The following is a 17,373-nucleotide window of genomic DNA, read 5'->3' as shown; positions in this document are numbered from 1 at the left end:
AGGGGCTAGTGATGATCGCCATGGGAACTGACCATAGCAACATGGGCTGGTGATGGTTGCCATGGAAACTGACCATAGGAACAGCGGCTCGTGATGGGTGCCATGGAAACTGACCATAGCAACAGGAGCTTGGGATCGTTGCCATGGATACTGACCAAAGAAACAAGCGCTGGTGTTGGTTGCCAGGGAAACTGACCATAGCAACAGGGGGCTTGTGATGGTCCCCATGCGAACTGACCATAGCAACAGGGGCTGGGGAAGGTTTCCATGGAAACTGACCATAGAAACATGGGTGGGAGGTGGTTGCCAGTGAAACTGACCAGAGCAAGAGGGGCTGGTGATGGTTGCTATGGAAACTGACCATAGGAACAGGGGCTGGATTTGGTTGCCATGGAAAAAAATCCATAGCAACAAGAGAATTGGGATGGTTACCATGGATACTGACCAAAGAAACAAGAGCTGGTGTTGGTTGTCAGGGAAACTGACGATAGCAACAGGGGGCTTGTGATGGTCCGCATAAGAACTGACCATAGCAACTGGGAGTTTGTGATGGCCGCCATGGATACTGACCATAGCAAAAGGGGCTGGTGATGATTGCCATGGAAACTGACTATAGCAAATGAGTCTGGTGATGGTTGCCATGGAAGCTGACCATAGAAAATGGGTCTGGTGATGGTTGCCATGGAAACTGATCATAGCAACAGGGGGTTTGTGATGGCCACCATGGATACTGACCATAGCAACCGGGGCTGGTGATGATTGCCATAAAAACTGACCATAGCAAATGGGGCTGGTGATGGTTGCCATGGAAACTGACCATAACAATAGGCATTGGTGTTGGTTGCCATGGATACTAACCATGCCAACAGGGGCTGGTTATGGTTTCCATGAAAACTGACCATAGCAAATGGGGTCTTGGGATGGTTTCCATGGAAACTGATCATAGCAACCGGGGCTCGTGATGGTTGCCATGGAAAAAAACCATAGCAACAAGGGAATTGGGATGGTTATCATGGATACTGACCATAGCAACTGGGGCTGGGGATGGTTGCCATGGTAACTGACCATAGTAAATATGTCTGGTGATGGTTGCCATGGATACTGACCATAGCAACTGGAGCTGGGGTGGTTGCCATGGAAACTCACCATAGCAAAAGGCATCTTGGGATGATTTCCATGGATACTGATCATAGCAACAGGGGCTCGTGATGGCTGCCATGGAAAAAAGCAATAGCAACAAGGGAATTGGGATGGTTGCCATGGATAATGATCATAACAACAGGGGCTCGTGATGGTTTCCATGGAAAAAAGCCATAGCAACAGGGGAATTCGCATGTTGCCATGGATACTGACCAAAGAAACAGGCGCTGGTGTTGGTTGCCATGGAAAACTGACCATAGCAACAGGAGGCTTGTGATGATCCCCATGAGAACTGACCATAGCAACAGAGGCTAGTGATGGTTGCCATGGAAACTGACCATAGCAACAGGGGGCTTGTGATCTTTGCCATGGAAACTGACCATAGCAACCGGGGTTTGTGATGGTTGCCATGGAAACTGACTATAGCAACAGAGGCTGGTGATGGTTGCCATGGATCATAGCAATGGGTCTTGATGAGGTTTGCTAGGGTAATCCAGGGAATCCCTATTGCTGCTCTGGCAGGTCTGGGATCCTGGTAGGGGGTCAGGAACCCCCCATACAGATCCCCGAGAGACACTCTTTCCGATCTCTGTCCATGGAAAAGACTTTTCAATCTTACAGGTTGAATTAGAAGATCTGAGTGTTTGAGATAAGTAATAATTAGTCTGGCATGGGTGCAAAAGTAGAATTTAAGTATTCTAGATAAGCAGTTCAAAGGAGGCAAGATGGAAGATATTGGGTGTGTCTTGTCTTTTTCTTCTTCATGCTTTCCATGTTTCACTGTAGTGTTGGCATTTTTCTATTGCTTTAGGCTGGGGACACACTGTTCAACGTAGGTGATAGGTATTGGCACGTTATTGTAAATATAGCACACATAGTTTCTGGTATATAATGTTTGTAACATCCCACTGAGTTGCTGAGCCCCACACGCTGCCCTGCAGGACAGTCCTGCGGAACGGCAGCAGAACATGTTAGACATAAACAAGAATAAACAACCTTGAAAACCAGCACAGATTAATTATGGCTTCTTCTTTGGCAGCGAGGCTGAGAGGGGTCTGCCAAGCAGAGCTGAGCCCCCAGGGCACAGGGAAGCAGCTGCTGGCAGGGACAGCTCCAGGCAGCAGAGCCCTAGGCAGGCAGTGGGGAAACTCCCTCCAAGCTGTGCTGAGATGTTTAAAATCCTCTCCAACCCAACCATTCCATGTTTGTTTTTTTTTTTACAGATCCGCATGCGAAGGCACCACAAATGTCCAACAGCAGCTCCATCAGCCCCTTCCTCCTGCTGACACTGGCAGACACGTGGCAGCTGCAGCTCCTGCAATTCTGCCTCTTCCTGGGCATCTCCCTGGCTGCCCTCCTGGGCAACGGCCTCATCATCAGCGCCGGAGCCTGCGGCCACCACCTGCACACGCCCATGTTCTTCTTCCTGCTCAACCTGGCCCTCAGGGACCTGGGCTCCATCTGCACCACTGTCCCCAAAGCCATGCACAATTTCCTCTGGGACGCCAGAGACATCTCCTACACAGGATGTGCTGCACAGCTCTTTTTTTTTTGTCTTTTTCATCTCAGCACAGCTTTCCCTCCTGACCATCATGTGTTACGACCGCTACGTGTCCATCTGCAAACCCCTGCACTACGGGACCCTCCTGGGCAGCAGAGCTTGTGCCCACATGGCAGCAGCTGCCTGGGCCAGTGCCTTTCTCAATGCTCTCATGCACACAGCCAATACATTTTCCATGCCCCTGTGCCAGGGCAATGCCCTGGGCCAGTTCTTCTGTGAAATCCCACACATCCTAAAGCTCTCCTGCTCACAGTGCCTGTTTATCATTTGGCTGTTTTGTGTTCATTGTTTTTTCAAATGTGCAGATCTTCAGGGCCATGCTGAGGATCCCCTGTGAGCAGGGACGGCTCAAAGCCTTTCCCACCTGCCTCCCTCACCTGGCCATGGGCTCCCTGTTTGTCAGCACTGCCGCATTTGTCTACCAGAAGCCCCACTCCATCTCCTCCCCATCCCTGGATCTGGCCCTGTCAGTTCTGTATTCGGTGGTGCCTCCAGCCCTGAACCCCCTCCTCTACAGCTGGAGGAACCAGGAGCTCAAGGCTGCAGTGAGGAGACTGATGACTGGATGTTTCAGGAACACTAAACTGCTGGTCAATTTCTGCAAATCACTTGTAATAAAAGAAATCTTTGATACTTCTTGGTTTCATTTGGAAGGATCTTTTTCTTTGTAGCACTCATTTAATATTATTCTCAAAGAAATGACATTTTTGGTGCCAATTCTCATTCTGAATCTTTCCACCTTCACTGTGCCCACAGACTGTGTCAATGAGGGGCTGCACTCTCAGTGGCTTTAAAAGAACTAAAGGATGTCCCAGCACAGTTTTCTGCAGAGATGCTCTTTTGTTGCCTTCTCTGGAGCTGTAGCAGCAATGTCTCTGTGCAGAGCTGGGGCAGATCAGGGCTGGCACAGCAGCTGTGCCCAGGAGCAGCAGCACTTGGTGGTGCCAGTGCTGTTCCATGGCCCTGCCCCGCTGCCCTGGTGGCCCTGGTGTTGCTGCAGGGCCTGAGTGCTCTCGGGGCCGGGCACAGTCCTGGGGGTGGCAGTGCCGGGGCTGCAGCAGGGACAGGCCATGGGCACTGCTGGGGCAGCACTGACACCTCAGGCCAGGGCCTGGGGGCTCCAGGCTCCTTGCCCAGGCTCTCTCAAGAACATGGCCAGGCCAATGCTCAGCACAGAAAACTCCCGTGAGCAGCCCCAGGCTGGCCGTGGGCAAGCTGGGGACAAACAGCATGGCTGGTGCTCTGCTAGGGCCCTGGGGGAGACGGGAAGGAGCAGCAGAGCAGGGGCTGATCCATCCCCAGTGTGCTGCACAGCCCAGGGCAGCGTCCCAGAGCGTCCTCATGGAGCTGCCAACAACATCCCCCCTCTGCAGCCCTGGCCTCTCCCCCAGCTCACAGAGGTGCCGCATCCTTGCAGGCACAGACACGGCAGCACTGGCTCAGCAGCCCCTGTTTGCATTGCACACAGCAGGCAGGAGAACCCCCATGCTGGTGCTGTGGGGACATGAACCTGAGGCAGCACAAATGCCATCAGCCCCTGGGGCCAGGAAGGGCTGGGGGACGCCAGGGAAACCACTCAGCTTTGTCCTGGCCTCTGCAGTCAGCCAGAAAGTTTGTTCCCATCAGCTGGGAGTTTCCTGTCCCACTGCAGACGCTGCTGCTCAGAGCCAGGGCTGCCTGGCAGCCACCCCCAAACTGCCCTGAGCATTTCCTCAGCTTCACCTTTGCTTTCTTTACTCTTCCTGCTACAAATTTCTTCCCATTGCCCACCCCTGTTCCCTCCCCTGCACACATACCATGCCTGTTTGCCCTTTCCTCTCTGGCCCCACTCCCCATTGCAGTTCCTGACTTGGCACCACGGGAACATCCCTTGGGGAGCAGGATCATCCCACAAGTGCTGCAGGAATTATCTGCAGGCTCCTGCAGTGCCTGGTGCTGCTCCCTTTGCCAGAGGCACCCCAGGCCAGGGGGCACATCTGGGCTGCTGTGTCTGGCTGTGGGGCTCCCTGTTCTGGGCAGTGAGGAGGAGCTGCAGAGGCTCTGCAGGACTGACAGGATGGGCTTTGGGGCTGTGAGGTGAAGCTGAGGGACCTGGGCTTCTGGAGATTCTGAAGAGGAGGCCCGGGGCTCCTCCTGCAACTGCTCCAAGGGTGGTTTCAGGGAATCCCAGAATCAGCAAGTTTGGAAAAGATCCTGGAGATCATCACGTCCAACCTGTGCCCTGACACCGCCTTGTGCCCTCTGAGCCTCCTCCAGGATCAACAACCCCAGCTCCTTCAGCTGCTCCTCACAGGATTTGTGCTCCATACCCCTCCCCAGCCTTGTTTCCCTCCTCTGAACACGCTCCAGCCCCTCCATGTCCTTCCTAAATTGGGGGGCCCAGAACTGGACACAGCACTCGAGGTGCTTCCCAACCAGTGCCAAGCACAGGGGAAGAATCACAGCCCTGGTCCTGCTGGCCACACCATTCCTGATCCAGGCAAGGAGCCCCAAGGAGGGTTTATCAGGGTCTGAAGCTCCAGGGGTCTGGGGGTTAAAGACAAAGACAAAGGCTGGTTTAGGGTATAAATACAGGAACAGAGGCGGTGGAGGAGAGCGTCAGGGATCTCAGGGTTTAGGGGTGGTACACAGGGAAAGGGACTAATAGGGAATGCCAGGGTGGACAGGGAATGGAGAACTTGCTAGAACATGAACATATCAGGGTAAAAAGGTTAGGAAAGGCCAACGGGCCAATAGGGAGGACAGAACTGGGACAAATTAACACAGTGCTGCTGAGCACCATGGGCGAAGCTTTTGTCCTCACCCTGAGCTGTGAGGAATGCCCGGAACCTAAAGCGCATTTCTCCAGGGCATTGCTGTTGCCCTCTCCCCAGTAAGCTCACAGGCCTCCACAAACACACACTGGAGATGTCTGGGGCCGTGCATAATTTCTCCACTCTCAGCACTGAGGCAATGGACTCTGGCACAGCTCTGAGCTCATGCCCGTGGCAAAAACCCCTGGCCATGGGGCTCCGTGGAGCTGCTCTCAGGAAACCCCCCAAGAGCTGGGGAGTGCTCCAAAACTGCCTCAGGAATGTGAGATAACCCAGCATCTCCTCATGAATGTAGACTATTCAAAAACTCACTAAGTAACGGGTTTCCCTGTTGCAGAGGATAGATAGATATGATTGTTCTCTTAGCTAGCCGAATGTCACTTCTGCCCTTGGATAAATCCTGGAGTGAAATGGACTGTTCCATCCCACCCCCCAAAAGATTGTGGCTCATCCCGCACCTCTGTACCTGCCCCTAAAACATCAGAGTCTGTAACCCCATTGGCCCATGCCTTGTCCCAGCCCACCTAGGAGCCCCTGATAAGGGGGCTCCGAGGGGCCATGCTGTCTCTTGTACCTCTCCCCCTCTCTTGGACTTCCTCCCTCTCTTGGACTTCCTCCCCTCTTCTCCTCCTGGGGCTTCCCCTCTCCTGAACCCTTCTCCTTTTGTCTCTCCCCTCCCCCACCCTCTGAGGCCCAGCCACGTGCTACGCCTGGGAGCACGAGGCTCGAACCTTCCTGCACCCCCAATAAACCTCTCTCCCCAAGAGCAAGCTTCAGAGATCTCTGCCTCCCTCCACCCCCACCGTGCAGGAGAATAATCTTCCCACATTTCCCCTATTTAATCATCTTGGCTGTCTCATTCCAGACCCCACCCCACCTCCCCAGTCCCAACCCCAATTCATACCACCCCTCCTGGACATCAAGACCCCTTCCCAAGCTGTACTTCCCCCATTTCACACCTCCCAAATCTCCATCCCACCTCACCCAATTCCCATCCTGACCTGCATACCACTTTGCCCAATCCCCTTCCAACCCAATTTCACCCTGAGAAGTGGTGGAATTGAGTTATTTTGGGGTGGGATTGAGTAGTTTTCAGTGGCATTGAGTGGTTTTGAGGTGACAGATCAATCCTTCTCATCATTTGGAGTGCCAAGATGTGGTGTCCGGGACCTGGGTCCTGCTGGGAACGCCACAGAGGGCAGGGTCTGCCGGAGCCGGACAGTGATAGCGAGGCTTCCGCCGAGGCGGGATGGCGCTCAGGCTGCTGTAGCTTCCAGAGAGTTTTATTGAGGGGAAGAGAAGTCGGAGGTGCAGGGAGACAACCACTCAGGAAGGGAGCGAGCTCTGGGCGCCCCATCCCAAGGCGAGGTAAGGTGTATAACAGCAATGGGATCGGAGGGTCAGGGTACAAATCAGCCAAAAATGGACAGGTACAGGGGAGGAGCAGGGGATGACCGACAGGGTGAGAACCGATGGGACAAGGGGAAGGGGTGGCTAACAAGGGGGAACCAATGAAGGCACAAAGAACAAGGAACATTCTAGAACAAAGGGATAGCTAAAACAATGATGGACATGAACAGGGATAACAAATGATTGGCCTCAGGGGAGGCGGGAAATTACACAGAAGTGGTCTCCCAGGGCATCCCAGGTGGACTGTCCCCAGGACCCCCTCCCACACTGGGAAGTAAAGACAACAAATAGCCCCCAACCCACCCACCCCCCCCCCCATATACTCCCAGCTATCTCCTGGAATCCAAGATTCCCCAAAAAACACAAGTAAAATGTGAGGTTTTAGATGTCTTTGATGAATTTATTGATATTTACACCAATTTTCCATGTTTTGAAGGGAAGAAGATAAAATATAATAAGAGGCAAAATAAAAGAGACAGCAGCCACTTCCCTCTGTGTATCACAGGAAATGTGATACAGGGAATGTGATAGCCACAGGGAATGTGGTCACCAGGGCTCTGACCAGGGTGGGTCCTCTGATGGGGATGGAGCTGGAGCAGCGCACGAAGCTCTTTCTGCGGGCGGGGTTGTCACAGGGCTTCCCTTACCGGTGCCTCCGCTGGTGCCGGGTAAAGAATGAACGGTCTGAGAAGCTCTTCCCACACCGGGGACACTCGTAGGGCCTCTCCCCGGTGTGGATGCGCCGGTGGGTGACGAGGGTGGAGTTGTGCTTGAAGCCCATCCCACAGTCGGGGCAGTGGAAGGGCCTCTCCTGTCTGTGGATCCGCTGATGCACAAGGAGATGGGAACTGGTGTGAAACCTCTTCCCACACTCAGGACACTCATAGGGCCTCTCCCCAGTGTGGAACCTCTGGTGGACAATCAGGTCAGACCTGTGGCTGAAGCCCTTCCCACACTCCCCACACTCGTAAGGCCGTTCCCCAGTGTGGATCCTCTGGTGGCAGACCAGGTTGAAACTCTTCCTGAAGCTCTTCCCACACTCCAAGCACTCGTAGGGCCTCTCCCTGTCATGAGGCTGCTCAAGGACCACCAGCTCTGAGCCCTGGCTGAAACTCTGCCCACCTTCCTGGCACAGAGTGGGTCTTTCCTCCTCAGATCCCTGTGATCTGTGTTTGCAGCCCCTCCTCCTGTGGGACCTCAAGGGATTTTCTTCCCCATTGGATTCCTGTGTCATGGAGGTGCTCGAAACAGCCTCTTCCGTGAGGTTCTGCCGTGGGGATTTGTTCTCCCTTGTCTCCATCCTCAGCTCCTGCTCTGGGGGAGGAAGGACAAGGAGAGGATGGGATTTGCCTCTGTGCCACAGGGAAGGGCAAGGAGATCCCTCCAGTGCGTCCCTGGCAGGAGGGCACCGGCAGCGGGGCTGTCCTGCAGCCGGGGGCTGTGCTGGGATGGGAGATGGAGCAGGAGAGAGGGGGAAAGGGGCACTGACTTCCTCCTCACCTGCCTCGGTGTCCCAGGGCATCTTCCTCACAGCCTCCTCCTCCATCCAGCCAAAGTTTGAGAATGGGAAATCCTGATGTGGGGAAAAACAAGGTGTCAATGCCTTGGGCTGGGGTGCTCTTCTGAGTGTTTAAACAGCTCCAAAGAAAAAGAAAAACCAGAGCCCGGGGAACTTCTCTGCCTCAGCGAGCTACAAACTAACTAAAAGCAAAGGAGAGCTCTGTCCTGCTGTCTGTCTGTTGGCAGACAACTGATACCTCAGGTTTAAGTTTTTCTGTTCTGTTTTGGTGTGCAGCTTCTAGCTCTATATTAGGGGTTACTGGCATCTTTTCACAGGGTGGTGAAGACAAAACAGTCCTGCTCTAGCTGGAGAGTCAAGGACAATCTCTTCAAACTTCAGGCCCAAAGCACAAACAACGTGAAAAGAGGAGGGCAGGCAAGCAAGCAAGGAAGGAGGAGGAAACTTCATCATTTGAACCTATTAACTGGGCAGTTAAATCCTGTATGGAAATGGACTAACACCTATAAAAATGTCAGATCTCATGACCAAGCCCTCTTTTGCTTCCATCTTGGAGCCATCCGGGCAGAGACCCGAGTGTGGCTCCAGTACTGCCAGGGTGTGGCCTTTGAAGGCACTTCAATAAATATCCTCTTTGTTCCTCTTGGCTCCCTCTGGCCTCTGTTCCAGCTCCTTAACGCATCACAGCAGCCCAGGAGCCGGAATGTGGAGGGGTGATGCAGTTCCTGAAAACAAACTGTGCTCTTCTTCCTCCCCCTCTTTGCTCTCAGAACCAGCCCTGAAGGTGCAGAACTCATTTCGGGGCTAAACGGACCAATGGGGGTACGAGCATCGTGAGCTCACCCCAGGACAGGCCCTGCCAGGGTCAGGGGTCCCGTCCCCGCCTCATCTCCGGGCTGCCGGGGGTCCCCCAGCTCCGGGATCGCCCCTTCCCCTCTGCCGCCTCGGGGGTCCCACGTTCCGCAGCCCCGGCTCTCAGGGGATCCCCAAAACCAATGTCCCGCCCTGTCAGCACCGGGCCAGCCCCGCGTGGTCCCCCGGGACCCTCCGAGGGGCGATCAAAGCTCCTGTCCCCCCGAAAAGCTCCTCTCAGGGAGCCCGGAGGGATGCGGGGCTCGGCATCTGCCGGCTCCGAGCACTCTCCAGAAAAATCCCCCCGGAGACCCCTCCATAGAGCCGGGGCGAGCTCGGCCTCCCCCTCCCCTGCGGCTCGGGGCTGGGGCGACGCTGGCGGGGCAGGGGTGCTGCAGCCCCGGCGTGCGGGCGGTGCGAGCGGCGGGATTCTCCCGCTCCTGCCGCTCCTGCCGCTCCTCCTGTCCCTGCTCCTCCTGCCGCAGCCCCTCCGCTCCAGCCCGGAGCTCCCTTTCCCCCTCTGCCCGCCGCCCCGCAGCCCCGGTGCTGGGTGGGGGAGCCCCCGGCCGGCCCCGGGGCGGGCAGGGGGCTCGGGGACCCCCCCGGGGCGGATCCGTCCCCCCGGGCCGAGCCCCGAGCTCCGCTCCGGGGCCGCGGGGCGCTGCGGGGCCGCCCGGCAACTGGTGACGCATCGGCGAGAACGGCTCTGGTTGGCTGGAAATTGTCCAGCGCCTTCGCTGATTGGCTGGAATTGTGAGGGCCGCTGCGCCCGGCGGGTATCCCGGGGAGCTGCGGAGGCCGGGCCGGAGCCTTTTCCGATTTCTTTCTGTCCCTCTGAGACCTTTTCCCATTTCTTTCTCTCTCTATGAGATCCCTTTACTATTTCTTTCTCTCCCTTTCTCCTTCCCATTTCTCGTTCCGTTCAGTCCGTGTTCAGTCAAATCCGCAGGCTGCGCTCCCATGGCTTCATTTGCACCTTCGCTGGGGCAGAGGCGTCTCTCCCTCCCGGGATCGTAACCCGCGGGCCGGCTCCGTTCCCACCGCGATCCTTCCGGGATTCTGTCAGGGACTCGCTTCCCTTTCCTCCCTCTGCCTGCAGCCGGGAATGTGCTGGGAAATGTCCAGCAAAGCCACCTTTGCTGCGTAAAAACATTCAATGAAAGGTTTTCATTTTGGATTTTCTGTGATTTTCTTTCTTTTTCCTTTCATAGTAGTAGCTTAATAAAGGTTTTGTTTTGGTTTGGTTTTTTTTGTTTTTTTTTTTTTTTTTCCCTTGTTATTAAGCTTTGGCCTGCTTTGCTCTGTTCTCGATCACATTTCACAGAATTCAATTGAGAGGTTGCATTTTCATGGGGGCGCTGGCATTGTGCCCGTGTCAAACCATGACAGCCTCCCAAGTGTCCTGCTCACTGGCTCTCCCTGTGCATCTTGGACAGCACAAGGTGGGCATTTCTGGCAGCTGGGCATCAGCAGGCCTTCCAATGGGGGCGTGTTGTGGAGTGAGCCCAGCTGAGATACCCTGAGAGGAGCCCAGGGCTCCTTGCTCCTCTCTGCTGGCCCGTGAGCGTCTGTCTGCTCTCGGGATGGCCCTGGCTGTGTCAGGGCTGCTGCGTGGGCACGAGACAGCCGGTCCTGTCCCGCTGGGTCCCAGCAGTGCCTGGCAGCCATCCTGCATCCATGTCAGGATGCCGGCCAAGAGAGACCCTGGAAGCTGAGGCAGCTGATTTCAAGCTTTTGCAGGTGCCAACAGGTCAAGGCCAACAGTGTTCCCTCTGAATTCCCGAGGGGCTTCCCCAGAGCTGCCTGATGCCACCCACTCCTTGTGGCACCAGTTGCTTTCCTGTGGAAGGTTCTACGTTCCCCAAGAGCACAGAGGGAGCTGGAGATAGACCTTGCCAGGCTGCTCTCTCTCCTTTACCAGCAGCCCTGGGTGAGCAGAGTAGTCCCAGCTGAGAGCAGATGTGCCAATGGAAGAGCCATGCACGGGAAGGCTCGGTGGGAAGGATGATCCAGGATCCATAGGCCTGGCAGCCTGAGCTTGCTCCAGGGGAAGGCCTTGGAGTAGATCCTCCTGAGTGCCATCCCACGGCATGTGCAGGGAACCAGGGGGTCTGCTGGAGGGTGGGAAAGCTCTGCAGAGAGACAGGGACAGCTGGGGGTCCTGGCGGGATGTTGAGGCCTTCTGTGTGGTGTTTGCAGGGTGTTGGTGTTGGAGGTGTGTTGGGGAAGGAGCTGTCTGGGAGGTGAGAGGTCTAGGTTGGAATTTGAGTCTGTTTGAAGGCAGCATCTGTGGTTTGGCATAGCTTTGCTTATAGAGTGCAGAAAGAATATCTGTGACTGTTTCTGTTCATGGTCCTGATTCTGCTGCAGGGAACAAGAGGGGAGAGCTGTACTTTATTGGCCACTTAGATCTCTATAACAGGGCAGGGTTAACCATTTTGCCATCTACTAATTGTTGCCAGCAGTTGCTCCAGGTGCTCCTGCCAACAGCCCCTGCAGGCAGGAACACAGCCCCCAGTGCCCGTGGGTTTGGCTCCCTCTGGCACAGAAACCCCCGGGGGCACAGGTCTCTGGGGCAGGACACGGCACCAACCCTGCCAGGGCTCGGGGGGTGGCAGGTCTGCTTGGGCAGGGACTCTGCCTCACCTGCTGGTGTCAGCGCTCCCCGGGCCCCAGGGCTCAGAGCAGCATTCCTGCCCTGGCCCACAGTTCCTTGTGTGTGCCACACCCACGGGTTTGGGATGGCCAAGGGCTGGGATGAGTCCCAAGGAGGCCGTGCCAGCTTCCATGGAAGGCCCCGTGCCCTTCCCAGCACGGCTGCATCGGCAGCCCTGGGGGCTCCTTCTGCTGCCCTGAGCCTGCAGAGCAGGGCAGCGTTTGCTGATGGTTTGAGCCATTCCTGAAGATCCTGTTGGGCTGTCTCAGACACTTGGGGCCAGGGATTCCTTCCAACCTGGGCCACTTTGGGTGGGCAGGGGGCAGCCCCAGGGCAGGTGGCAGTGTTTCCAAGGGCCCTTTGTGACACATGCAGCATGGAATGGAGCCAGGTGTCCAAGGGCCCTTTGTGACACGTGGTGACATAGGAGCTGGAAGTGGCAAGAGCACGCCACAGCGCTCGGAGCAGGTGACGGGACAGGACGGGACAGAGCGGAGCCGTGAGGAGCCCCCGCACAGCGCGCTCGTTCCTGTCCGACCCGGAGCTTTTCTGAGGCATTGTTCCTGCAGCTGACCTCGAGGCCAGACCACAGGACTCGGTGACCTGTGGCCTTCCGAGGCTTCAATTCTGCAGGTGCCCTTGAGGGCAGACCGTGGGACTTGGTGCCCCAGAGTTTTCCAAGGCATCTCTCCTGAGGGTAGCCAGACATCCGGTCAGTGAGATGGGGCAGGGAGTCCTGAGCTTGCCCAGTCTGGCCTGGATGGAGGAGGAATACGGCGGCCCTGCAGCTGCCGCAGCACAGGAGACTGAAGAGGTCATGCCGTTCCATCCACCGCAGGAGGGTGAGTGGCAGAGCCAGGCCTCAGGGCTGGTGCCTTCAGCCAGCTTGGCCCCATCCCATCCCATCCCATCCCATCCCATCCCATCCCATCCCATCCCATCCCATCCCATCTCCTGGGGACGTGCCCACGGACAGGACGGAAGAGGGGCCCGGGCAGACACCCCGCAGTGGCCATGCTCCATCCACCTGGGGCATCCCGGGGCTGTCCCTGCCTGGGCAGCGCAGGGCTGGGCTGTGTTCTCCGGCCTCTCCCGCAGCCCCTCAGCTCGGGCTGCGCTCGCTCTTTGCCAGATGCAGCCCTGGACCAGACACAAGAGCAGAAACCCGCCCATGGCCGCTTCCGCAGAACAGCGCAGGTACCTGCAGCCATCCCCACCTGGGCTGGGCCTGCTGGCACTGCTCAGCCCAGCAGCACGCCTGCAGCTCTCCATGGCTTCTTGCCCTTCTCCTACAGCTCGTTTGCAAATTCATCAAGAGAATTCGGCAGGAAGAAACCACCATGGGCACAGGCCTCAGAGCATATTCACGCATCTTCAAAACTAAGACCTGTGCTGGCCTGCTGAATATGCTGGTAGAGGAGGGGTTTTTCAATCCAAAGCAAGTAAGCAGCCTGTGGCCAGGGTTTGAGCCTCCCAGGAATTACTTGGCCTCCCAAGCCACTGGTGCTGTCCCCTGTGAGCCTCTGAGGCCATGCCAGTGTGGTGACAACAGAAGCACTTGTCTGGGGAAGCTGGGGACATTCCTCCCTCTGGCAGCTTTCCAAGTCTCCCTGTGCCTTCTCCAGGTGCCTGCCATGGTGAGGTACATCCACCAGTGGCTCGAGGCCAACCAGTTTGCTGAGCGCAAGCTGAACAGGACCCTGCTGAACCTCACCTTAGACCAGCCCGCTGATGTAGTAATGACGCTCCTGCGTGTGGCCCCATCCTGTGACAGGTATGGGGCCCACCTGTCCAGAGGGCTCAGGGCTCACCCCAACCCATCGCCCTGTACAGCCTGTGCCATGTGTCTGACCAACAGAGATTTCCAGGGCCCTCTGGATGCTCCCTCTGCCAGCCCTGGCACATTAGGCCTGAGCCTGCTGCCATGATCCCTCACTGCCCATCAGGGCCTGTCCCCACAGGGCTGGGCTGCCTGTGGCCCACAGGGCTGCAGAGCCAGCAGCCAGCTCAGGTCCCCACTGCTGCCCAGACCACAGTGCTGTGTCCTAGACTCCCCTGAGACAGAGCCCTAACCCCGCAGAGCTGCTTTGACCATGTGGAAGACCATCATGTGCCCGTCCTGGACTGCGGAGCTGGTGCAGCAGATACTCCTGGATGTGCTGGGGAGCTGGCCAGAGCACAGCACGTGCACCTCCGATGGGGACAAAACGGGTGTCTTTGCCCTGGCTGTGAGTTTCTGCCTCTGCTAGCCCCAAGGCCACCTCTCCATCCTCCCTCCCCCACTGCGTCTCCCTGCCTCAGGCGCTGGGCTGAAACCTGGCCTCGGGGCAGCTTCAGTGCCACCAGGCCTGGTGCTCCCCCTGTGTCTCTCTGGGCCTCTCCCTGCCACGCTCGGGCCCTGTCACACGGACACCTTGGCACTGAGCGCTGTATTGGGGGGCTTTGTCCTTTGCAGGCAACTGTGGTGATGTGGAAGATCCTCCAGCGGCCCTGTGTCCCACGTATGGTGATCGTGTATTTCCCCCGCCTACTTGTCCATCTGCTCTTCCAAGTGTTCTTCAGCACTCTGGATATGCCAGAGGAGGTCGATACGTTCTGGAAGGGATGTCAGCAGCAATATGGCCTTGACACCAGCCCCAACAGGTGCTCCATCCCAGTTCTCCTGTCCTTGCCAAATCCCTGGGCAGGAGCCAGTGCTCCCAGTGTGACCTGGGCTTTGCTCTGCACTCAGGTTTGCAGTGAGGACCCTGAAGTCCCTGCTCTGCCAAATGCAGCACGAGGATGTGGTGGTGGCAATGGAACGCAAGTGTGGCTGGGACACGCTGCTCTGTGCTGACACCCACCATTATGCCGTGGGTCTGCTGGCCAGGTGAGACCCCCTTCACACTGCTGCCTCTGACATTTGTGCTCTGTTCCTGGGGTGCCCCACACAGTCCCCGTGGTCACGGGCCAGAAGGCCTTGTCACCAAGGGACAGCCAAGCAGACTGGAAAAGGCTGGGAGAGGCGGGTGCCCACAAGGAGCCGCCTCCCAAATAGCCCAGGGGCCCTTGCAGGATGCTGGGGTAAGACCAGACCTCTGTGAGTAAGTCCTGGGAGAGGTTTGTCCCCCTGGCCCACAGTCTTGGTTACTTTGTCTCCTGCCAGGGAGATGTCCTGTGTCTCCATCCCCTTGTACTCTGAGATCGCTCACTACCTGCTCCAGCTGCTCAGCACACAGGAGCCACGCTGGGAGCTGGCCTCCCTGGCGTTCCTTGTGGAGGTGAGCCTGTTGGCCAGCGCTGCCTCGCTCAGCTGCCTCCCAGCTCTCTGCCCTCTCATAGCCGCAGCTGCCTGGGACGGTGCCCACGCCCTGTGCTGCTGCCTGGGCTCAGCCCTGTGCAGTTCTGGGCTCCTGCCGGCTGGTCCCCTGTCACTGCCCTGTGCCTTTCAGGTCCTCAAGTACCTGAACTTGAGTGCATGCAGTGCTAACAGAGTCCTGCAAATCTTGTCAAGGCACCTGCGGAGTGAGTGCAAGGAGAGGCGTCACCTGGCACTCAGGGCCCTTCTCCAGCTCATCAACGATCCCTTGATGGTGAGAAGGGGGCAGGGGCTGAGGCTGTGCTCCAAAATGCAGTCTCTTGGGCTTGGCTGGGCTTTGGGCACTGGGCCAGGAGCTCCCAGCTCTCCTGCCTCCCGCTTCAGCTGCCCAAGTGCTTCGGAACAGCCCTTTGGCCTCTAGGCCCTGCGGCAGCAGGATGGCGTTTCACAAACTTGTGTTCCTCACAGAGAGAAAAAATGTGGAGCCTGACTGAAAGTCTTGTGGAGCTCCTGTGGGATGCGGATGGAGAGATAGTTAGCATGACAGCCATGCTCCTCAACTTTATCATCTTGGACAAGGACATGCTCATACCCAGCCCCATCGCACTGCAGCTGGCTAAGGTGCTCCTGCCACTCCTTGACCACGTAAGGCTCACTGCCCCCAGCCATGGCCACTGGCTGCTGCCCAGACACTTTGTGCCCTCTGGATTTGCAGGCCTGCACCAAGCTGAGCCTCATGCAGCCGATGCTGAGGTCTTTTTTTCTTCCCTTCATACAGGACAATAGCCAGGTGCAGCTGCTCTCATTACTGCTCTTTCAAACAGTGGTGACACTTCCACAGGAAAAGGAAAACGAATCCCTGAAGGCACACGTGCTCCAGAGCCTGCTGCCACTCTTTTTCCACTGCCATGATGAGAACCAGCGAGTGGCAGAGGTGAGGACTCACGGGCGGCTGCTGTTCCCCTGGGAGGGGGCTCGGCTGCCTCCTGCCCTGGCGCCTGGTGGGCTGCAGCCTCCTCCAGCCTTGGCACAGGAACACAGGTCCTGTGTCCTGGGCTGTGGGGCTATCTCCACGTCTCTGCTGCTCTCCAGGCTTCTCAGGAAACACTGCTTTGTGTGGCCAAGTTCCTGAAGAGGAGGCATCTTGAAAAATGTGTAAAGAAGGAGAAACTGTGGAGGTTCATTGAGATCCTGGTAAGGAGGGCCGGGAAGCCGCAGCCCCAGCCTGGAGCAGCCCCTGAGCGCGGTGCTCGGTGTGCGGGCTGGCAGCTGTGCCCCTGCCCGCTGCTGCAGCCCGAGGCCGCGCGGGCTCTGCTCCAGGCTCCTGCGGCCCCAGCCGGGTGCCCATGGAGCCCCGGCCCGGGGGGCTGCGGGACCAACCCTTCCCTCCTGCCGCTCTCTGCAGCTGGCAGAGGACAGCAGCAGCGTGGCCGAGCACCTGCACCGGGCCCTGCCCTACCTGCAGAGCCCACAGGAGCCCCTGCGAGAGGCGGCCGTCAGGTTCATGGGTGAGCCACGAGCCGGGCCAGGAGGGCGTGTGGGCACAGGGCTGGCGGCGCCGCTGGCAGGGAGCTGTGCCCTGGGCCTGACAGGCTCTGTGTTCCCAGGGAGGGCCGGGCGGCACCTGAGAGGGAGGAAGGAAGAGCTCCAGCTCATCTGTGAGGGTGAGCGAGGGCAGCGGGCTGCCAGCGAGGGCTGGCGGGGGAGCTGCGAGCCCTGCCTCAGCTGCGGAGGGCTCTGCTCCCTGTGCGGACCAGGGCCGGCGTGGACAGAGCACACAGAGCTTTCAGGGCACCTGGGGGATTCGTGGCCAGCAGCTTCAGGCTGATCCAGCTGGTCCCTGTTCCCTGCTGGCCATGGCCAGAGCCGGCTGGGATGGCCCTGGCACAGAATCCCCTCAGGTCCCCTCAGATGCGGGAACTGACCCTGGCTCTGTTCCTCTCTCTTTCAGCCCTTGAAGGCATGGCCAATGACATCAGTGTTACCGTCGCAAGCCTGGCAATTCAAACATTGTATGTCCTCCAGGAAGCAGAGAGAGCTCCATATTCCATCTTTGATAACCTGCAGGATCGGCTCCGCAGGGCATGGAGGAGACGGCCTCGTCTGTCGGGGCTCGGCTGGCGG

General features: G+C 57.6%; 2 protein-coding genes across 7 annotated transcripts in view; one reads left to right on the top strand and one right to left on the bottom strand.

The window, feature by feature from the left end:
* LOC144247979 (uncharacterized) overlaps positions 1–3,337 on the top strand; it is a 216,383-nt gene extending 213,046 nt beyond the window's left edge. Inside the window, exon 3 of the transcript XR_014950722.1 lies at positions 2,364–3,337. The gene's annotated coding sequence lies outside the window, so the exon portion shown is untranslated. The remainder of the gene's footprint in view (positions 1–2,363) is intronic.
* Positions 3,338–7,298: 3,961 nt separating this feature from the next.
* LOC110469521 (uncharacterized) lies at positions 7,299–10,872 on the bottom strand. Of its 6 annotated transcripts, none has more exons than XR_014950734.1 (3): positions 8,425–10,059; positions 8,047–8,238; positions 7,299–7,750 (listed from the first exon to the last, which is right to left on the bottom strand). XR_014950734.1 is itself a non-coding variant. In XM_085564433.1 (3 exons), coding segments are annotated over exons 1-3 (747 nt in total). In that variant the 5' UTR covers positions 10,206–10,872; the 3' UTR covers positions 7,299–7,567. The 6 variants fall into 6 exon arrangements, 5 of the variants coding, with proteins under 5 accessions (XP_085420559.1, XP_085420558.1, XP_085420560.1 ...); XM_085564433.1 differs by adding an exon at positions 10,204–10,872 and having other exon boundaries at positions 7,299–8,238; positions 8,425–8,498; XM_085564432.1 differs by adding an exon at positions 10,272–10,872 and having other exon boundaries at positions 7,299–8,238; positions 8,425–8,497.
* Positions 10,873–17,373: the final 6,501 nt, after the last annotated feature.

The sequence above is a fragment of the Lonchura striata genome, chromosome 33 (assembly GCF_050655825.1).
Source record: "Lonchura striata isolate lonStrDom1 chromosome 33, ASM5065582v1, whole genome shotgun sequence".
NCBI classification, from domain to species: domain Eukaryota; kingdom Metazoa; phylum Chordata; class Aves; order Passeriformes; family Estrildidae; genus Lonchura; species Lonchura striata.
This window is presented reverse-complemented; position numbering and strand designations above follow the sequence as displayed.

Excerpts from the sequence above, each read along its gene's own strand:
- LOC110469521 (XM_085564432.1), bottom strand. The coding sequence starts at position 10,448 with ATGTTTTTACGCAGCAAAGGTGGCTTTGCTGGACATTTCCCAGCACAT. Across the intron at positions 8,498-10,271 it reads ACGCCTCTGCCCCAGCGAAG|GATTTCCCATTCTCAAACTT; the intron begins GTGCAAATGAAG and ends TCCCCACATCAG. Across the intron at positions 8,239-8,424 it reads GCCCTGGGACACCGAGGCAG|AGCAGGAGCTGAGGATGGAG; the intron begins GTGAGGAGGAAG and ends TTCCTCCCCCAG.